Raw genomic sequence first — 20,000 nt, 5'->3', positions numbered from 1 at the left:
CAGAAACACAGATACACACACAGACACTGACATAAATACACAACAACACACACAGAGACAGACACACACACACACGACATAGACACACACACACAATACATAAACACACACACACACACACACACACACAATACAAACAGACACACACCACACACCACAACACCAACACATACACAGACACAGACACACACATACAAAACAGACATATACAACAACAACACATACAAACAACACACACACACACACAAACAACACACAACACAATAAACACATACAATAACACAACACAACACAACCCACACAAAATACACACACAACACACAACACAACCACACACACACAATACACACAAACACACAATACAACACACACACAACACACACACACAAAACACACACAACACAAACGCACACATACAACACAACCACACACAAACAACACAAACACACACCCATACCACAACACAGACATACACCCACACACAGATCAAAAATAGCCTTTTGGCTAAATCTGCCATTTTTAACCCCATGTATAATCATGCGTTTTATCAGTTTGCACCGTCCCACACATACACACGTGTGTGTGTGTGTGCGTGCGTGTGTGTGCGCGCGCGTGTGTGTGTGTGTGTGTGTGTTGAGTTCAGGAAACACTTGCTGACAGTTGTTATAGATTTCAGCTCAGATATGTGTTTGCGTGCGGACATTTCCCAAGCAGAGGCACGCACCATAATTGTTGGTCTGAATACCAAACATTCCCTGACACACACACACACACACACACACACACACACACACACACACACACAGCTCATTACCCTCTGTTAAAACATGCTGTCTAACTCTCATTATAACCATCGTAGTAGGAAAAGCACAGGTACTAATAGGATTAATGATAGCTATATTTTAGCTGGTGTGTGTGTGTGTGTGTGTGTGTGTGTGTGTGTGTGTGTGTGTGTGTGTGTGTGTGTGTGTGTGTGTGTGTGTGTGTGTGTGTGTGTGTGTGTGTGTGTGTGTGTGTGTGTGTGTGTGTGTGTCATCATTGTATGTGATAAACTCTCTCCTCTTTCTGCAGATGTCGTATTTCCAGAAAGGCATCGTTCAGATGTTTGCCCAGAGACGCAGTCTGCAGGTGGGATGAAGTGATGAAATGATGAAGTGATGAAGTGATGAAGTGATGAAATGATGAAATGATGAAGTGATGAAGTGATGAAGTGATGAAGTAACAAACACAAGTGCTTAAGTGTGTACATTTTACATTTATTAAATCCTTAATATTTTGATATATTTACAGGTTACCTGTTGGGGTCTTAAAAGTATTCAAAAAGTCTTGAATTTAATATTCAAAAAAAATTCAAAATAAAAGTTGTGTCCTTTTTGTAGGATCAAAGAAATGCTGTGACATCATAGATGCATATTTTTCTGGGGTTTTTAATTTACTTTATTTTGTACTTTTTTTTTCTCCATAGCATTAAGAGCTCTAAATGCGACAAATCTTTTATTAAGTTGTGTGTTATTAGAGTACAAACACACTTCACAGACATGTTTTATTAAATTCAGGTAACATTTCTTGGTAAATACTTCTTGTCTCGGGCTTAAAATACACTGATTTAGATTAAATGGTCATGATGTTGGCATTCAATTTCATTGTGTGTGTGTGTGTGTGTGTGTGTGTGTGTGTGTGTCTGTTTGCGGTGTGTGTGTGTCTGTCTCTGTGTGTGTCTGTCTGTGTGTGTGTCTGTGTGTGTGTGTGTGTCTCTGTATGTGTGTGTGTGTGTCTCTGTGTGTGTCTGTCTGTTGTGTGTGTGTGTCTGTGTGTCTGTCTCTCTCTGTGTGTGTGTGTGTGTGTGTGTGTGTGTCTCTGTGTGTGTCTGTCTGTTGTGTCTGTGTGTCTGTGTGTGTGTGTCTCTGTGTGTGTGTGTCTCTGTGTGTGTGTGTCTCTGTGTGTGTGTTTCTCTGTGTGTGTGTGTGTATTTATATGTGTGTGTGTCTGTGTGTGTGTCTGTCTGTGTTTCTATCTCTCTGTGTGTGTGTCTCTGTGTGTGTGTCTCTGTGTGTGTGTGTGTGTGTGTGTGTGTGTGTCTCTGTGTGTGTGTGTGTGTGTGTGTGTGTGTGTCTCTGTGTGTGTGTGTGTGTCTGTGTGTGTGTGTGTCTGTGTTTCTGTCTCTGTGTGTGTGTGTGTGTGTGTGTCTGTCTGTGTTTCTGTCTCTCTCTCTGTGTGTGTGTCTCTGTGTGTGTGTGTGTGTGTGTGTGTATATGTGTGTAGCTGAGCTCCTCTCAGTGTGTGTTTCCAGGTGTCCTCCAGTATTGTGTGTCCTTCTCTCTGATCACCAGACTGGCTCCCAGCTGGAACAAAGCAGGACTCTACCTCATCGCTGGTACGTCTGGTGTCAACACGCTAAATTAATTAGCCTTGGACACAGTCTGACATATCACACGTGTGTGTGTGTGTGTGTGTGTGTGTGTGTGTGTGTGTGTGTGTGTGTGTGTGTGTGTGTGTGTGTGTGTGTGTGTGTGTGTGTGTGTGTGTGTGTGTGTGTGTGTGTGTGTGTGTGTGTGTGTGTGTGTGTGTGTGTGTGTGTGTGTGTGTGTGTGTCTGGTCCATGGCATAGGATAGGCAGTATATACAAATGCTACAGGCACTGGCAGTCCTAATGATTAACGAGAAGTTAAAAATTTATAAATTAAAGCACCAAAACGTCAAAAAAGGGTCATTTATTTTGGAAAAAGCTAAAGAAAAAACATTAAAATTGACACGTCTCGATTCAGGAAATCATTGGCGGTACCCAGAACTATAATATTACTATAGCTGACATGTCTTTGGACCTATAGGCAGTCCTTCCAGATAAATATGGAGTTTTTTTGTGATTGTTGCGGGGCAAAAATCCTTGATTATGCGCCACGTTTTCTTAAAAAATGCTATTTGGAATATGCTATATGATATTTATGCAACTTTATGCGATGAAATTGCGAGAACTTGCAAAAACTGCAGTTTGATGAACAAGAGAATAAAAGTGATTTCCCCCCCAACACCCTGCTTTTCAATGATCTTCACGTCACGTAATTACGTCACTTCATAACGTTCCCATGGCAACAGGGGAAAATGGTGTGACAGATTCAAACTGATGAATGGGTAAGTGGGCTGTCTGAACAACTTAGTGTAGCTGTAAAGAGCCTATATAGCCTATCTGATGTTGGACCGTCACTCAGAACACACACTACGTTGTTATCGTAGCCTATCCTACCATTTATATATCGTAGCCTATCCTACCCTTTATATATAGTAGCTATCCTCTTTATATTTAGTATCTCATTTATATATGTAGCATCCTACTTTATATATGGTGCTATCCTACCTATATATAGCCTATCCTACCGTTTATATATAATAGCCTATCCTACCCTTTATATATGGTAGTATCCTACCTTTATATATAGTAGTTACTACCCTTATATATAGTAGCCTATCCACAATTTATATATAGTAGCTATCCTACCATTTATATATAGTAGCTTATCCACTTTATATTGTAGCCTATCCTACCATTATATATAGTATATCCTACCGTTTATATATCGTAGCCTATCTACCTTTATATATAGACTATCCTACCGTTTAAATATAGTAGCCTATCCTACCGTTTATATATAGTAGCCTATCCTACCGTTTATATATAGTAGCTTATCCTACCCTTTATATATAGTAGCCTATCCTACCCTTTATATATAGTAGTTATTACTTTTATATATAGTAGCTATCCCCCTTTATATATAGTAGCTTATCCTACACTTTATATATAGTAGCCTATCTACCCTTTATATATGTAGCTATCCTACTTTATATATCGTAGCCTATCCTACCCTTTATATATGGTAGCCTATCCTACCCTTTATATATAGTACTATCCTACAATATAGTAGCCTATTACTATATAATATATGTAGCTATCCTACCAATTATATTGTAGCTATCCTACCATTTATATATAGCCTATCCTACCATTTATACCTTTATTAGTAGCCTATCCTACCTTATATATAGTAGCCTATCCTAACGTTTATATATAGTAGCTATCTAGTATATATAGTAGTATCCACTTATATTATTATCCTACCCTTTTATATATAGTAGCCTATCCTAACTTTATATATAGTAGCTTATCCCACCTTATATATAGTAGCCTATCCCACATTTATATATGGTAGCCTATCCTACCGTTTATATAGTAGCTATCCTACCCTATATATAGTAGCCTATCCACTATATAGTAATACATATAAAATGAGCTATCCTACCCTTTTATATATAGTAGCCTATCCTACCTGCTTAAATATAGTAGCTATCCTACCTTTATATATAGTAGCCTATCCCACTTTATATATAGTAGTATCCACCCTTTATATATAGTAGCCTATCCCACCTTTATATATAGTAGCTTATCCTACCTTTATATATAGTAGCCTATCCTACCCTTTATATATAGTAGCTTATCCTACCTTTATATATAGTAGCCTATCCTACCCTTTATATATAGTAGCCTATCCTACCTTTATATATTAGTATCCCCCCTTTATATATGGTACTATCCACTTTATATATAGATCCTATCATAAATATAGTAGCCTATCCACCAATATATAGTAATCCTACATTATATATCGTAGTATCCTCTATATATAATATCTACCATTTATATATTATATCCTACATTTATATATCGTAGCCTATCCTACCCTTTATATATAGTAGCCTATCCTAACCTTTATATAGTAGCCTATCCTAACGTTTATATATAGTAGCCTATCCTAACGTTTTATATGTAGCCTATCCTCCATTTATATATATAGCCTATCCTACTATATGACTTATCCACCTTTATAGTATCCTATTATATATATATCCTACCATTTATATATGTAGCCTATCCTGCCATTTTATATATGTAGCCTTCCTACCATTTATATATCGTAGCCTATCCTACATTATATATGCCTATCCTACTATATATTGCTACTAATTTATATATAGTAGCCTTCCTACCATTTATATATAGTACCTATCCACCATTTATATATTAGCTATCCACTATATATAGTAGCTATCCTAAAATGTTTACATTATATATAGTAGCCATCCTAACTTTATATATAGTAGTACTACCTTTATATATAGTAGCCTATCCTACCCATTATATATAGTAGCCTATCCTACCATTTATATATAGTAGCCTATCCTACCATTTATATATAGTAGCTATCCTACCTATATATAGTAATCCTACCCTATATATATTAGCCTATCCTACCTATATATAGTAGCTATCCCCAAGGTGTGTGTGCATGTGTGTGTGTGTGTGTGTGTGTGCAGGTGTGTCAGATGTTTGTCATGTGACTGCAGCAGCAGACAATGCTAGAAAATGTTCTTTGTCAACAGACAATAAAGTTTTATCTTATCTTGTGTTTCTTTTGCTTCCCATGGTGACAGTCGCTAGAGTTCTCCCCCATCAATTTCCATAATTAATATGAGAGAATACTCTCCATTCATTCATTAAAGCTTAATGAAATCACTATCGAATTACAGAAACCTTTACTATAATAAAATACAGAAGACCATCAGGCCCATAGGGTTATCTCATGGAACAAAAGGCTTTAAGAAGAGGATACTATCACCGTAATAGAAATATTCTATCTTTCTTGACGATTTGTTGCCCTTTTCAAAGTTTCTACCTCTATTTCTCTTGGATTTTGGGATTTAGATCGGCTTCAAACAGTGATGAACATCTTCTACAACCCTACATCCTCCCTCTTCTCTCTTCTCCCTCCCTCCCCTCTTCTCCCTCTCTCCTCTTCTCTTCTTCCTCCTCCCTCCCTCTTTCTCCCTCCCTTCTCTTCTCTCTTCCTCCCCTTCTCCTCTCCTCTCTCTCTCTTCTTCCTCCTCCTCTTTCTCCTCTCGATCAATATAAACTGAGTGCTGAGACGTTTGGCAGCTCAGGGACTCTCCCTCATTAATAATGAATATACACTGTGTGTGTGTGTGTGTGTGTGTGTGTGTGTGTGTGTGTGTGTGTGTGTGTGTGTGTGTGTGTGTGTGTGTGTGTGTGTGTGTGTTGGGGGGGGTGGGGGGGTATGGGGTGTGTGGGTGGGGTGTGTGTGTGTGTGTGTGTGTGTGTGTGTGTGTGTGTGTGTGTGTGTGTGTGTGTGTGTGTGTGGTGTGTGTGTGTGTGTGTGTGTGTGTGTGTGTGTGTATATGTGTGAGTGTGTGGGTGGGGTGTGAGTGTGTGTGTGTGTGGGGGGGGGGTGTGTGTGTGTGTGTGTGTGTGTGTGTGTGTGTGTGTGTGTGTGTGTGTGGAGGTGTGTGTGTGTGTGTGTGTGTGTGTGTGGGGGAGGTGTGAGTGTGGGTATGGGGGTGTGTGTGTGGGTGGTGGTGTGTGTGTGTGTGTGTGTGGGGGTGTGGGTGTGAGTGTGTGGGGTGTGTGTGTGTGAGTGTGTGTATTAATGTGTGGATGTGTGGTGTGAGGGTGTGTGGGTGTGTGTGTGTGTGTGTGTGAGTGTGTGTATTAATGTGTGTGTGTGTGTGTGTGGGGGGTGGGTGTGTGAGTGGTGTGTGTATTAATGTGTGTGTGTGTGTGTGTGTGTGTGTGTGGGTGTGTGTGTGTGTGTGTGTGTGTGTGTGTATTAATGTGTGTGTGTGTGTGTATTAATGTGTGTGTGTGTGTGTTTTTGGGTGAAGAAGAGTTCACCATCTTGATTGCAACAAACCCAGGCTGTTCTCATGAAGCATTTGTACATGTAGCTACGGAGATTTAAACCTGTAATCTGCATGTATTCAAAGTATTTTTTAACTGTCTTCACCACAGTGTCTGCCGCTGTATAGGAGGCCGTTTACAACATAATACGCAAAAGTATTTTTACATTCTGGCTGTTCGTTCGATTATTAGATTGTAACTATCGCGGCCGCATGACGCTCACTTTTCCAGCGGCTAAACTCAACTGTACTCACCTCACTTAACTTACACCTGGTCTTAAAGGTCCCATTACACGCTGCTTTTAGGATGCTTTTATATAGGCCTTAGTGGTCCCCCAATACTGTATCTGAAGTCTCTTTTATATAGACCTTAGTGGTCCCCTAATACTGTATCTGAAGTCTCTTTTATATAGGCCTTAGTGGTCCCCTAATACTGTATCTGAAGTCTCTTTTATATAGGCCTTAGTGGTCCCCTAATACTGTATCTGAAGTCTCTTTTATATAGACCTTAGTGGTCCACTAATACTGTATCTGAAGTCTCTTTTATATAGACCTTAGTGGTCCCCTAATACTGTATCTGAAGTCTCTTTTATATAGACCTTAGTGGTCCCCTGATACTGTATCTGAAGTCTCTTTTATATAGACCTTAGTGGTCCCCTAATACTGTATCTGAAGTCTCTTTTATATAGACCTTAGTGGTCCCCTAATACTGTATCTGAAGTCTCTTTTATATAGACCTTAGTGGTCCCCTAATACTGTATCTGAAGTCTCTTTTATATATAGACCTTAGTGGTCCCCTAATACTGTATCTGAAGTCCCTTTATATAGACCTTAGTTGTCCCTAATACTGTATCTGAAGTCTCTTTTATATAGGCCTTAGTGATCCCCTAATACTGTATCTGAAGTCTCTTTTATATAGGCCTTAGTGGTCCCCTAATACTGTATCTGGGCCAAATTCTCTGTGCGGGCAAAGCAGAGAAAGGGGAGGTAACCTTGCTCCTTATGACCTCATAAGGAGAAGATTCCTGATTGGTCCATCTGAGCTTTCATTTTCTCAAAGGCAGAGCAGGATACCCAGGGCTCGGTTTACACCTATCACCATTTCTAGCCACTGGGGGACCATAGGCAGGCTGGGGGAACTCATATTAATGTTAAAAAAACTCATAAAGTGAAATTGTCATGCCATGGGACCTTTAAGCTAAGTAGATCTTAACTCAGTGTTCAAAGTCCGACCTAATAGTTACGCCAGTTGCACCATCTTGACTTAAAGTGCTCATATTATGCTATATATATATATATATATATATATATATAATAATAATAATAATAATATGAGCACATAAGCCCTCTTCTCACTAAGACCGGTTGTAAAGCGACTAAACCGGTAAAAGCAGGGGAGTCTTCTCCAAATATATCCACAGTTATGTCACTATAAACTGACGTCTTAGAGGGAGGACCCCTGCCGGTTGGATGGTTTGTTTTTTGAGGAATGGTCTTTCTTCGCTCTGCTCAGGAGGTCTTCCCACTTCTCTCGTACATCACTCTCTGTACGAAGGCTGTCGAACCAAAATCGGACCAACAAAAAACCACACTGGAGTTGCTGCAGCTAATGGCCAGTACAAACTTTTAATTTAAACGGTTTCTTCACAATTTCTGAGTTGAAAATGCATCTTGTTGTCACGTAAGGGCCCTGTTCATGTTGCACAGCAATTTTAATTGCATTTTGTGTCTGTTAAGAGGCACAAAGGCCCTCTTTATGCCCCCCACAACTGGCGTTTTAGCTAACTGGGAGCTCTGGCCATTAGCTGCAGCAACTCCAGTTTGCTAGCACCGATTTTGGTCTTTTTTTTTCAGTACTCGGATACATGTAGCGATCAAGATTCATATAAAAATCGGCCGGATTTATCCTTTAAGTTAGGTTGGTGTAACCGACCGATAAAGACTGGTCTTAACAAAGACCAACTTAGCATTTAGGACCAGGATTAGGCAGCACGGTGGCTCAATCGTTAGCACGAAGGTTTTGGGTTCGAACCTTCTTGCTCTTGTGTGGAGTTTGCTCCGGTTTCTTCCCACCATAAAGACATGCATGCAGCTAGGACTACACTGGTGCATTTACAGAAATGTTGATTAATGTGCATTGTCCTAATCAAAATAAATAAAATAAAGACCAGTTGGTGAACCAGCCAGCGGTCGCCTAATTTCACAGGATACCAAACAAACCTGTTGATGAGAAGACATTGTTCTGGATCAAAAGTAGAGTTAAAAACATAAAAATGTCTTCCATTCGACCATGCATTGTCCTCCCGGGTCAAAACTGAAAACATTTTCTAATATTTTTGTCTCTTTTGGCACTTTTTTCAATGTTTTTGGCACTTTTTGGACGCTTATTTTCACTAACGTGTATAAGCACCACTAACACAAAATCATTACTAGATTTACACTTATTTCTGGAATTCATGGTCAATAAACCTCATTTATAGGAAATTATACCTAATTCTTGAGTTAAAAAGCATAAATTATGAATTTTTTAGTCTAATATTCACCCTTGTGTTTTCCTTGCGTCAAATCAGACCCGTTTTCAAAGATTTTATATCAGAAATATGGGTTTCTTTGAATCAAAATGCTAAAAAATAACATGGATGCATGGATGTACGTTGTATGGAACCCATTTAACGATCTTTGCACGAAAAATTAATGATTACTTTCATTGAATTTTCTGTGTTTGATTCAGTTTTATAAAATGTTGAAATTGTTTTAAAAGAGTATCGTAACTAAACTTTGACATAAACCAGTCTGTGATTCACTCAACATCCTCTGATCTTGAACTATTAGTCAAAATAATTCATAATTTCTGCTTTTTTAACTAAAAAATAAGGTACAGTGCCATATAAATTAGGCTTATTGACCATGAATTTAAAAAATAAAACATTGAAAAAAGTGAAAAAAGTCTCAAAAGCATAAAAAAGAGCCAAAAACGCTGAAAAAAAATCACAGATATTAGCATATTTCAACGTTCAGTCGAGATACTGTTTCGAAAATGTTCAATTTTGCTAAAATATTTAACAAAAATTCAATGAAAGTAGAGATTTTTGTTGTACTTGCGAAGCGCGTTGTATGGAATGATCCATGTTATTTTTGGGGTAATCAAAATTAAGTATTTAAAAAGAAACCCATATTTCTGATATAGACATTTAGAAAATGGGTCAAATTTGACCCGAAGACAACAAAAGGGTTAAAATTGGATACAAAGCCAACTTCTGAGGATTACTTTTTACGTACGATATTTTATGAACTGTTGTGCATACGTTTTCGTACGATATTGTACAAAACCCGTTCATGAGAGTGCATTGTTTAAAGTGCTCATATTATGCTTTTTGGCTTTTCCCCTTTCCTTTATTGTGTTATATATATATTTTTGTGCATGTTATAGGTTCACAAAGTGAAAAAGCCCAAAGTCCCCCCCAAAGGAACTTACCATCTCCAACAGAAAACACTGTACACCAACTGCTCCAAACAGCTCTATTGTAGTCCAGCCTTTACTTCAGAGACAACACACGTTATAATGCTCACCTAGCTGCTAGCGTGGCACGCCCTCATACTCTGCTTCTGACTGGCTAGTAGTCCTTACCTAGGTGCTGTCAGGGCACGCCCTCATACTCTGCTTCTGACTGGCTAGTAGTCCTTACCTAGGTACTGTCAGGACACGCCCTCATACTCTGCTTCTGACTGGCTAGTAGTCCTTACCTAGGTACTGTCAGGGCACGCCCTCATACTCTGCTTCTGACTGGCTAGTAGTCCTTACCTAGCTGCTGTCAGGGGGGCCGCCTCGCATTCTGCTTCTGACTGGCATAGTAGTACTTACCTAGGTACTGTCAGGGCAGGCTCTCATACTCTGCTTCTGACTGGCTAGTAGTCCTACACTAGCTACTGTCAGGGCGCCCCCATACTCTCGTTCTTCTGACTGGCTAGTAGTCCTACCTAGCTGCTGTCAGGACACGCCCTCATACTCTGCTTCTGTGGTCCCCTCTGACTGGCTAGTAGTCCTTACCTAGCTGCTGTCAGGGCACGCTCTCGTACTCTGCTTCTGACTGGCTAGTAGTCCTTACCTAGGTACTGTCAGGGCAAGCCCTCATACTCTGCTTCTGACTGGCTAGTAGTCCTTACCTAGGTACTGTCAGGGCACGCCCTCATACTCTTCTTCTGACTGGCTAGTAGTCCTTACCTAGCTACTGCGCATGTGCGACTCCCAACAAAGATGGAACAGAAGTGAGATGTCGACCTGAACACAGGGTGAAAAGAGGAGTTGCAGCAATGTGCAGTACAACAAAAATATGTTTTTTGAAAATTAAACCATGTAAAACTATTCTGGTACAACCTCTAAATACAATTATGAACCTGAAAATGAGCATAATATGAGCACTTTAAAACACCAAAGACAAACCAAACCCAATACATAAATCCACTTTTTTTTAATCCCCAGAATAAAATAAAATAGAATAAAAGCACACACTGATTTTCAAACATTAGTCATTTTATTTATTACTCTTTATCATTTTAGCAATCTTTTATTTTGTTATATCTCAGTAGGCCTATAATCTGTAAAGTATCAATCTTCTGGGATAGACTATCTATAATAGAGCTTTTTTTTATTTTCTCAAAATCCTTTGATATACATATTCTCTTGTTAGATGATTTCTTTTTTTTTAGAATAAGTCCATTTTTTTTAAACTCTTTTTGTTACTCGACATCCCCATTAATAAAGAAACTAACCAACAAACAGACAAACAAACATAAGTACACATCTTTTTGTCAGAAGGCAGCGGAAACGTCATCTGTGCCTCGGCAACGAAATAAACAACGTCCTCGGATTTATTTACCGTGTTTATGTAGTTAATGATGCTACCGTACTGTTGGGACTCAGCTTTTTTAATCTAACTTACAGACCTAAAATATATCCGACACATTCTCACTCCCATCTCGTAAAATACGGACGCTTGGTCAGGTGCCTTTGACGCTAAAAGTCTCCATTAGCGTCAGATCTAAACGCCCTGGGCTGGGACTATTAGCGTCACTTTGGACTATATGGGTCAGAACGTACGTTTAACAGACATGGCACAAGAATGGGACAGTAAAGTTTAGGAAAAGATCAAGGGTGGGCTTATAAAAGGTATATTTTCAGTGACACCCGCGAATGGGACAGTTTGGTTTAGGTAAAGAATAACGGGACAGTTGGGTTTAGGTAAAGAAGAACGGGACAGTTGGGTTTAGATAAAGAAGAACGGGACAGTTGGGTTTAGGTAAAGAAGAACGGGACAGTTGGGTTTAGGTAAAGAAGAACGGGACAGTTGGGTTTAGATAAAGAAGAACGGGACAGTTGGGTTTAGATAAAGAAGAACGGGACAGTTGGGTTTAGATAAAGAAGAACGGGACAGTTGGGTTTAGGTAAAGATGAACGGGACAGTTGGGTTTAGATAAAGAAGAACGGGACAGTTGGGTTTAGGTAAAAGAAACGGGACAGTTGGGTTTAGGTAAAGAAGAACGGGACAGTTGGGTTTAGATAAAGAAGAACCGGACAGTTGGGTTTAGATAAAGAAGAACGGGACAGTTGGGTTTAGGTGAAGAAGAACGGGACAGTTGGGTTTAGGTAAAGAAGAACGGGACAGTTGGGTTTAGATAAAGAAGAACGGGACAGTTGGGTTTAGATAAAGAAGAACGGGACAGTTGGGTTTAGATGAAGAAGAACGGGACAGTTGGGTTTAGGTGAAGAAGAACGGGACAGTTGGGTTTAGGTAAAGAAGAACGGGACAGTTGGGTTTAGGTAAAGAAGAACGGGACAGTTGGGTTTAGATAAAGAAGAACGGACAGTTGGGTTTAGAGTAAAGAAGAACGGGACAGTTGGGTTTAGATAAAGAAGAACGGGACAGTTGGGTTTTAGGTAAAGAAGAACGGGACAGTTGGGTTTTAGATAAAGAAGAACGGGACAGTTGGGTTTAGATAAAGAAGAACAGGATAGTTGGGTTTAGATAAAGAAGAACGGGACAGTTGGGTTTAGATAAAGAAGAACGGGACAGTTGGGTTTAGGTAAAGAAGAACGGACAGTTGGGTTTAGGTAAAGAAGAGGCGGACAGTTGGGTTTAGATAAAGAAGAACGGGACAGTTGGGTTTAGGATAAAGAAGAACGGGACAGTTGGGTTTAGGTAAAGAAGAACGGACAGTTGGGTTTAGGTAAAGAAGAACGGGACAGTTGGGTTTAGATAAAGAAAAACGGGACAGTTGGGTTTTGGAAGTAAAGAAGAACGGGACAGTTGGGTTTTAGGTAAAGAAGAACGGACAGTTGGTTTTAGATAAAGAAGAAGCGGGACAGTTGGGTTTAGGTGAAGAAAAACGGGACATTTGGGTTTAGGTAAAGAAGAACGGGACAGTTGGGTTTAGATAAAAAAGAACGGAACAGTTGGGTTTTAGGTGAAGAAGAACGGGACAGTTGGGTTTAGGTAAAGAAGAACGGGACAGTTGGGTTTTAGATAAAGAAGAACGGGACAGTTGGGTTTAGATGAAGAAGAACGGGACAGTTGGGTTTAGGTGAAGAAGAACGGGACAGTTGGTTTAGGTGAATAAGAACGGGACAGTTGGGTTTAGGTAAAGAAGAAAGAAGAATTTTGGGCTTTCATGCTACTCTCTACTGCTGTCTCTCTACATACTACTCTCTACTGTTGTCTCTCTACATACTACTCTCTACTGCTGTCTCTCTACATACTACTCTCTACTGTTGTCTCTACATACTACTCTCTACTGTTGTCTCTCTACATACTACTCTCTACTGTTGTCTCTCTACATACTACTCTCTACTGTTGTCTCTCTACATACTACTCTCTACTGTTGTCTCTACATACTACTCTCTACTGCTGTCTCTCTACATACTACTCTCTACTGTTGTCTCTACATACTACTCTCTACGTTGTCTCTCTACATACTACTCTCTACTGTTGTCTCTACATACTACTCTCTACTGTTGTCTCTCTACATACTACTCTCTACTGTTGTCTCTCTACATACTACTCTCTACTGCTGTCTCTCTACATACTACTCTCTACTGCTGTCTCTCTACATACTACTCTCTACTGTTGTCTCTCTACATACTACTCTCTACTGTTGTCTCTCTTAATACTACGTCATCTTACAGCGCCGCGTAGCTGCTGCTCCGCCCGGTGTGTCCCATACAGAAGCTAAAGGGTGATTTTTGCGTCAGTATCTGACGCTGAGAGACTCTGACCAAGCGTCCGTATTTTACGAGTTAGGAATGAGAACGGGTTGATAAATCGCCTCTAAGGTCGTCTAGAATGGCGAATGAAAAGGGGGTTAATGTGCTAAATGGCAACAGTCATATCTGTCTTCAGCCACGGTTAGATTTTTTTTTATTTTTATTTTTTATAGCTACACTGGCCGTGGAGTCACATCTTCGTATTGCTGTCAGCGTTTAAAAATATCTTCTCTCAGTAACAGATTCATTCATTTCTAACACATGGTTCTGCTGAGCGAAGGAACGGTGGGAAATACATCACCAACATGAACTAAAGTTAATTCTAACGTGTTTCTACTTTTCCAAAATAATCCTTGATTATTATAATTATTTCAGACGGATGTTTCTACGGTTTACACTCAGGACTTTTCTCGTTAGATTTCAGGAAATAAGCACAACCTAAAGCTAGAAAGGCGGGCTTTACACGATGGCGATAGCGCAGCTACGGCGAGCAGAATTTTTGTTTACATTCGACGTGACGGCTACCGAAGCGCAGCAATCGGTTGATGCCGCTGTCGCTGCTATGTCACCCAGATCGTTGCTCTGATTGGTTGAAGGACTATCCAATTGCGCCCAGAGGCATTTGAGCAGCGTCTGTTGATGACCTTTGGAAATGGGCTGTGAATGAACCTTAGCACAAATTAAAAAAATAAAAGGTAGCCTGGTTGACACCAGAGACAAGGCTACCTTTTTCTTTAAATTTGTGCTAATTTCCTGAAATGTTTCGAGAGTGTCTGAACTTAAATCATGCAAATTAACATTTTAATTAACAACTGTTCTCTAATGAAAAGCAGGCTTTTTTTTAACTCTGAAGTACTTCCCTGCAGAGTTTTGGCGGGGGAAAAAACAAGGCTACGGTCACACCAAAAACCAGCATAGCGAGATTTCTTAACGTGGCTTTGATTGTTATAAATTGAAGCTAGCGGGTGGGCGGCAAGCTAGCCAGTTCAACAACCAAAAGTTAAATACTATAAATTTCAAAACACGCCTTACTGCCGGCACACGATTGACTGGAAGCCATGTCGCGTGGGTCAAATGTCAGAACTAGTAGTCAGTGCTACAAATTTACCTGTAAAAGTCCACCAACGTATTAAAACCTGGCGCTAAATGCCGCTGTGATAAAAGCTGGTGTGACCATGGCCTGAGCACAATAAACAGCCAATAAGAATACAAATATTACAGCACCATCAAGCATTCAGTCCATCAAACCTACCGGGCTCAACACATTCAACTTTGGCGCGATTTAAAAAAAAAAGAAAAGGGAGAAAACTGTCTGTGATGGAAATGAGGCGACTGGTCTGAAATGAGCACTAGGCCTCGGCTTGTCTTTATAGCTGCATCTCATGTCGCTAATTTGACAGCTCCTCGACTCATCGGTCCTCAGGCTGAACCGGAAGTTGTGCTGCGTTCAAGGCAACTCCCAGTTACAGTGTTTGACGTCACACATAAACAACAATGGCGCCCCCTGTTGATGCTGTACAGACGGCCGGTGATTAACGTTGAGAAATAGAAATAAATAGACATGAACAGGCAACGTAAAGTAATTCCGCACATTGTAATAAAAGCGATACGCATACGATTGTGTACTACTACAGGTTATGTTTATTAAATGAAGCCCAAAATATGTTGCAGACTAGAAATCGCCAGTATCAGCTAGCGCTAGCTAACGTCAACATTAGGTAGCCGCTAGCTAACGTTAGCTAGAAGGGTTGGTCGTAACTTACGGGCTAAAAATTGTGTCTGGAAATAAGAGTGCGGTTCGGCCCTGCATTTTTCTGTCCGAGAGTATTCGGAAAATGTCAACAGATGAGCTCATCAGCGCACACGGGGCAACAAGCGTACGTTAACACAGGCGCGCACCTACATAATAAGCCGTTTTAAATTAAAAACGTTCAATGCCTTATCGCGCTGATGTGACCGAGCCCGACCCGAAACCCCCAACATAATTTCTAAATCTCTATCCGAACCTGGCCCGGTTCCACCTATTGTTATACTGAACTATGATTATTATTATGTATCTTATATGGTATTACATTTGTATTCATTAATATTAATATTAATAATAATAATAATATAATTTTTATTCTTATTTTTAATCCCTATTTTGCTCTTTGTTTTTTAATGTTTGATGTTGTGTGTAAAGCACTTTGAGTTGCCTTGTGCTGAAATGTGCTGTATAAATAAGATTGCCTTGCCTTGCCTCGGTGAAGGCCACCTCAAAGCTCTTATTTCTGCTCGCGAAGGAGCGAGCATCGAGGAGCTATAGGCAAGGAAACAGGAGAGCAGCCTTCCTGGGAGCCGTGCAGCCACTAAAAACACATTTGCTCGTTGCCTCTCTCCTCGCATGATTTCCTCGCGCCTCTCCCTCCTTTCTGACCAGACCACTTGAAATGTATCCCAACATTAGCCACTTTTAAAAAAAAAAAAATACCAAATTGTGGCTAATTCGGGAACAATCTCTCATATTTAGTTTTTACACTGTGCTCTCATTGTATACTTTCCTTCCATTTTCATTTCATTTCTTTTTATTGCATCTTTATTGTATTTTTAATAATAATAATAATAATGTAAATCTGTATTTTTTATTTGTGACCAAAAGCCCTACTAGTGTTGAGAATTAGCTTCGGCTAAAAACACTACGATACATACATCAGATGACTGTTGAAGTTTATCTATGTTTTTTTTTTTGTATCTGTCCCTATCTAAATAAACCTTAAAGAATCGTGTGCCTTCTCGGTGGGAGGGAATAAGACGCGAGGAGTCAAGGGAAGTCAAGGGAGTGCAACTTAAGGAACATGAGATGCAGCTATTGATTTTGTGGCGTTAAGCTTCGGCCTCACGTTACACATGAGTGTGTACCTCAGGCTATATGGGAACCCTAATGTAGCGCCTGATATTGAATGTGTACCTCAGGCTATATGGGAACCCTAATGTAGCGCCTGATATTGAGTGTGTACCTCAGGCTATATGGGAACCCTAATGTAGCGCCTGATATTGAATGTGTACCTCAGGCTATATGGGAACCCTAATGTAGCGCCTGATATTGTGTCAGCACCAGGCAGCCACAGAGCGCTGTCTAGGCCTAGCCTACTAAACATCAATAATTCATGGTTGACTTTAACACTGTGTAATTCCACGATTGTAAGCAGGGCGAGGATCCATCAAATTTTCATCATTGTCATCATTTCCAGCTCGACGGCGCGTTGAATATTTCATGTTATCGACCTCCGAGGTCAGGTCAGCGTGTGATTGGATGAGCGCTCCGGGAGGACGGGCCTGCAGATGTCCCAGGAAAGGCAAACCAGGCCGCCATATACGGAGATGTAGTAAAAATCCATTTTTGGGTGTGTATAGTTTTTTTCTGCAGATGAATTCAAAACTCAGTTGTTGTTGTTGTTGGTTTTTTTTTAATTTTTTTCAGTTTCGAAGAGTAGCTATCACTCTGTTTTCTGTTTTCTTTTTTCATTTGTGGTTTTCTTTTGATTTTCTTCGTTGGGTTTTTCTGTTGTTGTCGTCGTCGTTACGTTTCTCCTTTTGTTTTGTTTTTTTGTTAAAACGCCAGCCAAGTCAGTACGGTTGGCAGCGTGGTCAGGACCAAGGCGAGCCCCCTGGCGTCGGCCGATCTGGGCGCCGCGTTTCCGCCGCCACAGAGTTCAAACAAACTCCCACGGAAATCCAGGTTGCGGGATTCCTTTTTCAGTTTCTCCCAGAGGTCCGTGGCGCCCTCCTGGCAGTCGGCCAGCGCCGTCGTGGCACAGGAGTGGAAGTTATCCCAGTAACTGGCAGGAGAGAAAACACAGCAAGCGTTAACACCACCAAGCTTATGACTGCAGTGGGAGGCATGGTTTTGAAACTGAATGCATCGTCTACTCAAAGAGGCAGAGCCAAGAGTGGAAGCCATCCCAGAATCTGGCAACACAGCCAGGGAAAAGCTTATGAAGACACAGCCGGTGAAGTTTATATTTCCAGTAAAACAAACTCAAAGCAAAGTGTGGGAGACTCTTATCTGAGCATATTTCTACACTCGTCTTTTCCATGAGTATATACCAACTTCCAGCGAGGTCATGTTCTTTCTATATTTTTCTGGTTGAAATTATTCTACGATGAAAAACTTTATGTATTATGGGGTTGTTTCAACAAATATATACTGTATCTGAAGTCTCTGTAATATAGACCTTAGTGGTCCCCTAATACTGTATCTGAAGTCTCTTTTATATAGGCCTTAGTGGTCCCCTAATACTGTATCTGAAGTCTCTTTTATATAGGCCTTAGTGGTCCCCTAATACTGTATCTGAAGTCTCTTTTATATAGGCCTTAGTGGTCCCCTAATACTGTATCTGAAGTCTCTTTTATATAGACCTTAGTGGTTCCCTAATACTGTATCTGAAGTCTCTTTTATATAGACCTTAGTGGTCCCCTAATACTGTATCTGAAGTCTCTTTTATATAGACCTTAGTGGTCCCCTAATACTGTATCTGAAGTCTCTTTTATATAGACCTTAGTGGTTCCCTAATACTGTATCTGAAGTCTCTTTTATATAGACCTTAGTGGTCCCCTAATACTGTATCTGAAGTCTCTTTTATATAGACCTTAGTGGTCCCCTAATACTGTATCTGAAGTCTCTTGGATTAGTCTCTTGGTTCCCACATTTCTAAGATGTTTTTTTACAAAATTAGGCCCTATGTTCCCACATTTCTAAGATAATTTAAAAAATTAGGCCCTATGTTCCCATATTTCTAAGATTCTTTTCAAAATTAGGCCCTATGTTCCCACATTTCTAAGATTATTTTCAAAATTAGGCCCTATGTTCCCACATTTCTAAGATTATTTTCAAAATTAGGCCCTATGTTCCCACATTTCTAAGATTTTTTTTCCAAAATTAGGCCCTATGTTCCCACATATCTAAGATTATTTTCAAAATTAGGCCCTATGTTCCCACATTTCTAAGATTATTTTTTACAAAATTAGGCCCTATGTTCCCAAAGTTCCCACATTTCTAAGATTTTTTTTTACAAAATTAGGCCCTATGTTCCCACATTTCTAAGATTTTTTTTCCAAAATTAGGCCCTATGTTCCCACATTTCTAAGATTATTTTCAAAATTAGGCCCTATGTTCCCACATTTCTAAGATTATTTTCAAAATTAGGCCCTATGTTCCCACATTTCTAAGATTATTTTCAAAATTAGGCCCTATGTTCCCACATTTCTAAGATTATTTTCAAAATTAGGCCCTATGTTCCCACATTTCTAAGATCATTTTCAAAATTAGGCCCTGTGTTCCCACATTTCTAAGATTATTTTCAAAATTAGGCCCTATGTTCCCACATTTCCCACATTTCTAAGATTTATTTTCAAAATTAGGCCCTATGTTCCCACATTTCTAAGATTATTTTCAAAATTAGGCCCTATGTTCCCACATTTCTAAGATTATTTTAAAAATTAGGCCCTATGTTCCCACATTTCTAAGATTCTTTTCAAAATTAGGCCCTATGTTCCCACATTTCTAAGATTATTTTCAAAATTAGGCCCTATGTTCCCACATTTCTAAGATTATTTTCAAAAATTAGGGCCCCTGTGTCCCACATTTCTAAGATTATTTTCAAAATTAGGCCCTATGTTCCCACATTTCCCACATTTCTAAGATTTATTTTCAAAATTAGGCCCTATGTTCCCACATTTCTAAGATTATTTTCAAAATTAGGCCCTATGTTCCCACATTTCTAAGATTATTTTCAAAATTAGGCCCTGTGTTCCCACAGTTCCCACATTTCTAAGATTTATTTTCCAAAATTAGGCCCAATGTTCCCACATTTCTATTTTCATAAATTTGTATCAGATTTTATCCCCCTAACCCTAACAAATGTTTTGGGAGGATAGGGCTTAATTGAAGGGAAATGTAGCAACACAAGACCTAACTTTGAAAATGTCCTAGAAATGTGGAAACATAGGACCTAATTTTAAG

General features: G+C 39.7%; 4 protein-coding genes across 10 annotated transcripts in view; 2 read left to right on the top strand and 2 right to left on the bottom strand.

Moving 5' to 3' along the window:
* LOC120552596 (uncharacterized protein C18orf63) overlaps positions 1–2,889 on the top strand; it is a 5,992-nt gene extending 3,103 nt beyond the window's left edge. For 3 of the 5 annotated variants that reach the window (XM_039790778.1, XM_039790779.1, XM_039790780.1), the window contains 3 exons: positions 1,072–1,128; positions 2,263–2,374; positions 2,614–2,889. In XM_039790778.1, the coding sequence (XP_039646712.1) occupies positions 1,072–1,128; positions 2,263–2,374; positions 2,614–2,651 (207 nt within the window). In that variant the 3' untranslated portion in view covers positions 2,652–2,889. Of the gene's footprint in view, positions 1–1,071; positions 1,129–1,290; positions 1,392–2,262; positions 2,375–2,608 lie in introns of those variants that run through there. The other 2 variants (XM_039790781.1, XM_039790783.1) reach the window with 2 other exon arrangements.
* Positions 1–20,000, top strand: part of LOC120552569 (NLR family CARD domain-containing protein 3-like) — a 1,238,648-nt gene that overhangs the window by 799,792 nt on the left and 418,856 nt on the right. The window lies entirely within an intron of this gene.
* Positions 1–20,000, bottom strand: part of LOC120552568 (NACHT, LRR and PYD domains-containing protein 12-like) — a gene marked incomplete in the record, with an annotated part of 803,490 nt that overhangs the window by 468,812 nt on the left and 314,678 nt on the right.
* Positions 16,716–20,000, bottom strand: part of nrn1a (neuritin 1a) — a 23,125-nt gene continuing 19,840 nt past the window's right edge. Inside the window, exons 3-4 of one of the 3 annotated variants that reach the window (XR_005638032.1) lie at positions 16,947–17,817; positions 16,716–16,897 (exon numbers count right to left, since the gene is read on the bottom strand). Coding sequence is in view for 1 of the 3 variants with exons in the window: in XM_039790777.1 (XP_039646711.1) it covers positions 17,589–17,817 (229 nt within the window). In the remaining 2 variants the exon portion in view is untranslated. Of the gene's footprint in view, positions 17,818–20,000 lie in introns of all 3 variants that reach the window. The other 2 variants (XR_005638033.1, XM_039790777.1) reach the window with 2 other exon arrangements.

This window comes from Perca fluviatilis, chromosome 22, assembly GCF_010015445.1.
Source record: "Perca fluviatilis chromosome 22, GENO_Pfluv_1.0, whole genome shotgun sequence".
In the NCBI taxonomy this organism is placed as follows: Eukaryota; Metazoa; Chordata; class Actinopteri; order Perciformes; family Percidae; genus Perca; species Perca fluviatilis.
This window is presented reverse-complemented; position numbering and strand designations above follow the sequence as displayed.